This window comes from Strix aluco, chromosome 18 (assembly GCF_031877795.1).
Source record: "Strix aluco isolate bStrAlu1 chromosome 18, bStrAlu1.hap1, whole genome shotgun sequence".
Classification (NCBI taxonomy): domain Eukaryota; kingdom Metazoa; phylum Chordata; class Aves; order Strigiformes; family Strigidae; genus Strix; species Strix aluco.
Window position 1 is genome coordinate 2,879,529 of NC_133948.1, and position 8,211 is coordinate 2,887,739.

Below are 8,211 nucleotides of genomic sequence, written 5' to 3' on the forward strand. Positions count from 1 at the left end.
TTATCAAGAACGGACAACTTACCTCAACATCTAGTCCAAACTGAATAGCAAAATTCTCTGCTTCAGTGAATTTGTGTTTGTGAAGTAAGCGACTTAGTCTAGGAGTGAAAGTAAAGTAAATACTAATTCAATATAAGTTACAAACCACAGATAAAAAAATAGAGTAATAAAACAGTGCTTCATGGAAACTAGTACCTATTTTCTGGCAAGGCTTCAGTTAAACTCCTCATCACAACAATAGAAACTGGGCCTTCAGAGGGTCTGAGGACAAAAGGGAACTATGTGAGTTTATCAACTGTGAAACAACTGTATGTAGAAGTAATTTGCCATTTTGATATAGTAATGATCTAGTAAGAAACAAAACGTTATCTTACATCTGATGTTTTTCATGAATTCCTTCCAAGAAGTAAATTGTATCCTGTAGCATGCAATAACAGAAATCATTAGGTGGTAAGGGAAATCAGTCATAAGAAAGCACAACAGTAATGCATTACGTGTTTCTTAATCTAGAAACAAACCACTGCTTTTCTCTCAGATAAGTTTGTTGTTTTTTTAAAATGCTTATCATGTTATTGCCTGGATAGTTTCCACCATCTAAAATTTCTGAGGGCCTTAACTGAAACAGCCTGAAACCAGTCTGCTATCGCAGCTGAATTACCATCAGTACACTCTCCACCTGAGTCAATCATCATCTCAAAATGACACACTTTCCTTTTGTCCAAGCCATAAGTGGGTCACACTGTGTTCATCTTCACATCTCTTAGAATCTGATCTCTGTGCTACATTCCACACAGGCAATATGCCTTGGTGTTTCCCACATTGACTTTATCATCTCAGATCAAAGAAAAGGGATGTATTAGCCATTATTTTCTCCACTATGTAGCTGCATGTATGATCTTTTCTGCCAAGTGCTTCATACAAGGCAAGCCATTTCATCAGCTCTGCACTTTGTTCCAGAGCTTACTGCATTCACTTTCACATTTCCCATGAGGAGCTACTGCTTAGACTTCTGACTTGGAATCCTCTCACATACCCACTCCACTTCACCAGTTTTTATAACATTACTATTTCATAAAGCTCTTGCCATTTTTTGACCTTCTTTCGTTAAAAGTCTTCATAAGGAAGCAGTTTAAACAGTAAAAGAAATAGTTCTCTCATCTGAACTTAAATAAATCCCAAATAAATCCAGAGCATTCTTCTCTGCTAAGAGAACTTAAAACTTCATAGAGCTTTTAGCTGTAACAGCAGCAAGAACAACTGGCAGTAGTATTAAACATTGTAATAGACCTGGGCCTAGAATTAAACTATTCAGTTTGCTATATATTGTATCTTTTTCTCCATCCTTTGGGGACATCGTTTAATCTTTCTTTGTATGGCTCCTGCACAGTTTCTAGCACAAGTTAGTTCTAACCTAACAAGAATAACTCTTTAATAATTATATGTATTAAGACAACTATATTTCTTCAAAGAACAACAACAAAAAATAATGTAAACATACTGTGCCAATCCCACTTTGAACAAGTGAAGAAACAATAGATACTTCCAAAGAATAGAGCGGTTGCATAGTGGGCAATGCAAAAACCATTAGACTTCTCATCTATAAAAAAAGAGGAAAACAAACAAACAAGTCAGAATTTTTTTTCCTCATACACTGGTGACAGAGTGATGTTTGCAGAATCATTTCTGGAGTCTTATGGAGTTAGATGGAAGACACTGTTTTTATAAGTTTTTATGAAAAAGCAGATCTCTACAATTTGAGAAAGTTTAATGAAGTTTTAGATGTTGCCTCTATATATAGGCCTATTATATATAATTATACAGGTTTAATTTAAAAAATTGTATAATGTTTATCCTGGCGTTCTATTTCAGTTAACTCCACTGACTACACAGAGGTAGAAACTGTACATGGAGCAGATACTGCTCTAAAGACATCTGTGAAGGTGTTTAAGACAACAGTAAACTTCACTGCTCTCTCCTATCTGCCTACCATTACAAACAAACAAACCAACCCCAAACGATCCATAAAAAACCCAAAGAGCGGGGCAGCTTGCCCTGGTCACCACCATAAGACATCAAATTGTCCCTCACTCACTATATCCTAATATATAGATGGTCACATTTCTGTTTTGACTTTGAGTTCCTGAGAATTCCGTTTGCTTGAAATATTTATCCATCTCTTTTTCTTCCCTCCTCCCCCCCTTCTCTTTTCTGTGAGTGACTGCATAACAATTGAGGAACAGAACACAGATAAAGAGATTATACCTGTTTGTTATCCGGTATTGTCATGACTATCAGTTTAACATTGGCAAGCCTTTGACTACAGAACAAGAGAAAAAAGCAAAATACACTGTATAAGTCTTATGTTAAAACTGTGAAATATTCTTGCTTCTGAATTTTTGAAAATTTAGTTTTTCAAACCTGGTACAATCTAAAATCCTATAGCACACTCAAAAATAACAGTGTTTTAGCATGTAGAGGACATACATTTAACTTCTGACATTTTTAAGCTTTTCAAATGGTTCTGATTATTTTTTTAAACTAGCACAGAGCAATGGAAAGAGCCAAGAGTCTTGTCTTCTAATCTTAATGGCCATTAAGTTTTTTTGCATTTTAACCATTACACACATCTGCAGATTTTGGCTTCTCCATCTGTAGAATGAAGATCTTACTGTTTATCTGAAAGAAAGACTAGCTTTTCTATAACATCAAACTTGTAAGCCATATTATACACCTTATTTTAGACAAGCATTTCCTAAATGATACAGGTTACATGTAAGATTCCTTAGCAGTAACACCAGATAAACCTAGAAAAAGCAGAAAACGCCAAGGTTTTCTTTTCTATAACACAGACCTAAGGATACCTACAGTCCAACTATTCTGTCCTACTAACCAGAAAGTTTTCAAAGATTTCTAAAAATTCACCAGCACAGAAAATCAAGTGTTTGTGGCATGTTTGCTGTAACAATAGACAACTTTTCCCTTTTCAGAACTGGTGCTATAACATTTTACTTACCATACAACTGGAGAAGAATCTGACTCTGTACTTAGAAGAAAGTCTTCAATATGTATTAAAGGCCAATCCCAAATTAGAGTAAGAGAATAAACATCCCACATGCTTAAGATATTCTAGATTTAAAAAAAAATCAGATATGGATTTCATATTTTCTTCACATAAGAAATTTTTGTCTTGTTTTGAGCAGAATATGAACGCATTCCATAGCTTAAATAATGACTAGGAGTAGAATAAAAAACACAGTAAGATCAAGATCCTCTGTAAATATATGCATGTTTATTTTACAGAAACATATTTTAAAGGTATTAATTTAAAAAAGAATTTTATAAGCTGGTTCAAGAATGTTGTAAAATGAAGACTAAACTAAATCATTACACATACCTCTGTATCTAAAACAAACAGCAGATTGTCAAGAACTTGAAGTTTTGCTGCATCTAAAAAATATCCATAGTCACATAAATTTATTATTTTTCTTGGGAAATGTATTTGAAGCAAAAATGCATTAAAATGTACAACCAAGCATTGGAAACCTACAGATGTTTAACCTCGTGGACCTTCCTAGGATTGTGAAAAGTTTAGCTTAAACAGAATTGTGATTTATATATCCAAATTAAACCCAACGATTTTGAAGCGTGCATTTTGGCTATACCTTTACAAGAAGTGTTCCATTTGGTATATGTGTATTTACTAAAAACAATGAAATAACTGAAAATGTCTTAGTATTTTCTGCAGTTAAATATGAATTCTACACTTGTCTAGAAAAAGAAAAAAAATCTCTTCTTTACCTTTGATCAGACTTGAATCAGCAAAGCTTCGAACAGACACCAGGTTGTTGGTAGTGTCTACCTCCCATTTGGAGAGCACATAATCACCTTTACCCTGTTAGTAAAGGCAGAGTAACATGGGGTTATACATTAGAAATTTGGCCATTGACAGCTGTTCTTCCACAATTGTTCTTCAGTTTCAAAAGCTGCAAAACTAACTTAAACTTTATTCCTGGTAAATGTCGATGTTCAGAAAAATACATTTATTTTTATTTTAGCCTTTTTCCTTTCTCCTTTCAAGACTGGCCTTTACTACAGTAATTGTTACAGTCAGCATCCCCAAATATTTTTGGCTCTTCTAAAAACATGCCATATTTCAAAACATCCACTTTCCATTCTCATGGAACATAAAACCTGAATGAAACTGAATCTACTAAGAAAAATTGCATTGAATTCAACAGGCTTCAGTCAATGAACTCAGAAAGCTTGTTTCTAGTCCAAAACAACATTTCAAAATATGTCTATATTTTAATTTTTTATTAGTTCCTGTACTTAATTCATGCTTAAGGGCTTTGTTCATTTGAGACATTAATTGTTACTTTGGCAAGCCTTTGTTGAATGTGAGCCTGATTGGAAGACTCTTGCTAACTCTGGCTTTGTCTCTGAGATCAAGGACAAGACTAAAACTAGACTAGCTTGTACAGGCTAGGAACCACAGTGATTTACTAAGGTCATGTGACCAGAGTGAAAATAATTTTCCCCCATCCATCATAACAGATGTTATGTTATAACAGTTATTTCCTTACAAGAAAAACTATGGATAGACTTGAACAACTGATAACCTTTAAATTTACAGTGAAGGAAATGAAAGACAAAAAGTCTTAGCGCAAAAAGTTTATCTTCTTTTTCAACCAGCTAGAGACAAATTTTGTTGTAGATCAAAAAACACCATCACTGATCATATAACAGTTGTTACAGATTCTTAGTACTTACCCCAATTATTAAATGGATTTTGTTCATGGAGTTACTGATCACAAAATTCTGACAGCCAAGGCTGTGATACTCTTCTGTGGAAATGAAAGCTGTCTTTATCTGTCCTTGTAACTTGTGAGGGTGGAAGATGAAGGGAAAGCAAACAAAAGGGGAAGAAAAAAAGTTGTTTATACAGTCAGTGGATAAAACCTTGAACTGATGACTTCACCATGTACCGAAAAAGTAATAATCACAATTATGAGTTGTAATAATATACTGATAAGTAGTCAATGAAATGTACAGAGCAAAGTTTTGTTACAAACTCTGCACTCAACACATGTTACAAGTTAGCAGGTATTTCTTACTTTCTTTGCCGTAATCATATCCATCTTGTCAATTGCTACATTAAAAAAAAAAAAAAAAAAAAAAAATCAGTGTTAAATAAACTTTTTAAAAATTTTAAAAAAGCCACTGAACGTCATATAGGGTAGTTTAATCCTAACCTGACTATGCTGAAAAACATTTTTGCCAGGATCTTTGACAGGGTCTATGTCTATTGATCACAGTATTGAGTTACAGAAAATTAATAACTATACTTATACAGCATTAAAATGTACATTATTCTCAATATTCTTCAGCTCAGCTAAGACTGATTATGGCTTAAAATCCTGCTTTCATAATATTCAGTACTCTCTCTAAAGCAGTGACTTAGGCAAACATAAGCTAAAGGAAGTATTGGAAGAAAAAAAAATTTACTACAGAACTAGTTGTAGATCGGTTTCCCTTTAAAAACAGACTAAGATTACATAGAAAATCCCAGCTCAGTATCTTATTCCCATTAGAAGGATGCATGGAAAAGCTTTTTTAATACAGCTCTTCCTGTTCAAATGGAAATCCCAAGAGGTTTGTAAATCATCCTACCTTCCTGCGTTTTAGCAAGTGGGAGACATACAATGCAGAAAAATCCATTGCTTGTGAGAACGAACATATGATAAACACCTAAAAAAATTCCGATACAAATATTTCAAACTTAAGTATTCAAGTATAACTAAAGAGACTACTTGCTTGTAAATACAACAGTGAAATAACTGGCAATAAAAAAATCTGACCAATAGATTAGACTATTTTTAAACAAAACTTCTGTCACCTTCAACAAAGAGTAGAGTAAGTTTGCACATCTTAGAGTTTTGTTTGAAATTTTGATTTTTGTACGCATCCATCAGACTGCAAATTCTGTTGTCATGACAAAACTACATTTAAATACATTATATTGTGACAGAACAAGACTGGGAGCTTATAGAAGAACAGGAACTACTAAAATCTGAAGTCTGACAGAATGAGAGAAGAAATCTTCCCTTTTTGAGCATTTTCATATGCATAGCACGGTCTCAAAGGAAAGATGTATTGGGTTCTGAACGTTTGTTGTTTTCTATGACATTTGTAAAATAACTAATGAGAACTAAGTATCTTTACAGGAAAGCATTAAAAGTGCATTTAATGTGCACATTACAAACTAAAGCTGTATCTGATTATTTATTTTGTAAACTCTTTCCCTGACAGATAATAAAGGGAAACAAAATCACAAAAATTGAGACAAGGGGGGAAAAAAAAAATCAAATTCTTACCTGCATCTGCATTATCTTTTTCAATAAAGAGATTTAAGTAAGTCTTTTCCCCTGAAGATTTTTCAACCAAACTCTAAAATAGAATCAACATAAAGACTGTTATTCTGTATTTTATGCAAAAAAAAAGTATTTAAAAAAACCACTGATCATCAGTTCAAACTTTAAACTTTTTTCTTTCATCAAGAACGGTTCTTGTTTATACATGCCATTCCTAAATATATTTTCCTTATTTGTTACTTAGAGGAACAAGTGTCCCTTTAATCTGTTTGTTCAAACTAGAAGATGTGTTCAAAACTCAAGAATGTTTATATTTTGATATTTGGAAGAAAGAAAAAAACAACTCAAAAAAATCTGACAACAAGTTTTTCAGCAAAATTAGAATAGAAAAATTACAGTACCTTAGTTAGCAGGGTTTGTTTTGATGGTATGTGAATAACATGAAAATTGCCACTTCTCTCACCGACCACAAGAAATTGTTTTTCTTGACACATACCAACTACATCCACATTAGTATCTGCAAAGTTCCATGGCAAAATGTCAAATATTAAGATTTATTTTTTATTAATAGACATTCATATTTGAAACACAGGAACTGGACAATAGTGTCCCAGATTTCTTTGAAATTATTTATTTTGATTAAACAAAGTACAGTAAAGGGCATACAGGGAATGGGTTTGGTATCCATTATTCTCATTTCAGTGAAAAGTTAGCAAGCATTCTAATTAAATTGTACAGAACTACTCAGTTAATTGTATACAGAACCAGCAATCACTTTTTATTACTTAGGTATTTATTGTAATACTTCCTTTTACAGGCTAGTTAGATAAGCAAGTTACTTGCTGCATTTTCCTATACAAACCTAACATATATTTTAAAAGTCAGTTTTAACTTCCAGTGGAATTCCAGAGGAATGAACTTACCAAACTGAATGTGCATCTGAAGAGACTGCCCAGTACTGTCAAGAAGTGCCACTGATCTGTCAACAACAATAATACTGCCATCCCTTGAGTTGCATGCGTACAACTGTGGATTAACAGAGACCTAAGAAGGAAAAGGTTGTTATATATAACTAAAACAGTTTAGAAAATATGACAAAGAAGCTCTGGTAACTATTAAGAAAAAGAACAATACTGCTTTGATGAAGTCTACCTTTTCTGAAGATGTGATTTGAAGTAGTGTATCCACTTGGTACAACGCAGTTCCACATTCATGTCCTAAACCTACAGGGAGCTGCTCCTTCCCTGTGTCATCATTTGCAAGAAGTTCAATATCATTCCACATGTTTACCTATGATAACATTTAAGGAACATGCTGTAAACTTAAAAAAGTTATATGACCACACACGAATTACTGATTTTATTATTCTCTTGTGATTCTGCGCCTAGGAGGAAGGGTAGTACAATAACCCTCCTAAAGGCAAACTGCGAGTTTAGAAAAGGCAAAAGTTAAGTCGCAAGAGCAATGTGGCTCCCAGCTGATGTCCCCAGCAGGCCCGACTGAACGCAGCTTGGCAAGGACAAGTTTCGCGCCCAAGGCTGAACTAAAATCAGTGCCAGAAAGCTCTCCCCGCCACGTAGCGGATACCCCCGCCCACAAAGCCGTCCTGTCGTATCCTCTCCTCACCGCGGCCCCGGAGGCCGGTGACAAGCCACCACCGCGCTCCCTCCGCCGCGACAGGCTTTCAAATTGGCGGGAGTTCTGGCTGCCGCTACGGGTCGCGGCGTGGGCCAAACCTCCTCCAACCGCGAACGGCACCGTTGCTAAGACACCGTCTAATCCTTCTCCGCCCCCAGAGTGCACCGCGGCTCCCTCGCTCCCTGCCGCCTTCCCCCGCCCC

General features: G+C 34.9%; 1 protein-coding gene across 4 annotated transcripts in view; it reads right to left on the reverse strand.

The window, feature by feature from the left end:
- Positions 1 to 8,183, reverse strand: part of KNTC1 (kinetochore associated 1) — a 43,779-nt gene extending 35,596 nt beyond the window's left edge. For 2 of the 4 annotated variants that reach the window (XM_074844720.1, XM_074844717.1), the window contains exons 1-16: positions 7,998 to 8,183; positions 7,524 to 7,661; positions 7,295 to 7,415; positions 6,773 to 6,888; positions 6,375 to 6,447; positions 5,671 to 5,748; positions 5,115 to 5,149; positions 4,771 to 4,881; positions 3,799 to 3,892; positions 3,395 to 3,447; positions 3,014 to 3,126; positions 2,263 to 2,317; positions 1,499 to 1,597; positions 375 to 418; positions 196 to 261; positions 23 to 98 (exon numbers count right to left, since the gene is read on the reverse strand). In XM_074844720.1, the coding sequence (XP_074700821.1) occupies positions 23 to 98; positions 196 to 261; positions 375 to 418; positions 1,499 to 1,597; positions 2,263 to 2,317; positions 3,014 to 3,126; positions 3,395 to 3,447; positions 3,799 to 3,892; positions 4,771 to 4,881; positions 5,115 to 5,149; positions 5,671 to 5,748; positions 6,375 to 6,447; positions 6,773 to 6,888; positions 7,295 to 7,415; positions 7,524 to 7,655 (1,266 nt within the window). In that variant the 5' untranslated portion in view covers positions 7,656 to 7,661; positions 7,998 to 8,183. Of the gene's footprint in view, positions 1 to 22; positions 99 to 195; positions 262 to 374; positions 419 to 1,498; positions 1,598 to 2,262; positions 2,318 to 3,013; positions 3,127 to 3,394; positions 3,448 to 3,798; positions 3,893 to 4,770; positions 4,882 to 5,114; positions 5,150 to 5,670; positions 5,749 to 6,374; positions 6,448 to 6,772; positions 6,889 to 7,294; positions 7,416 to 7,523; positions 7,674 to 7,997 lie in introns of those variants that run through there. The other 2 variants (XM_074844715.1, XM_074844716.1) reach the window with 2 other exon arrangements.
- Between the last annotated feature and the right edge of the window lie 28 nt (positions 8,184 to 8,211).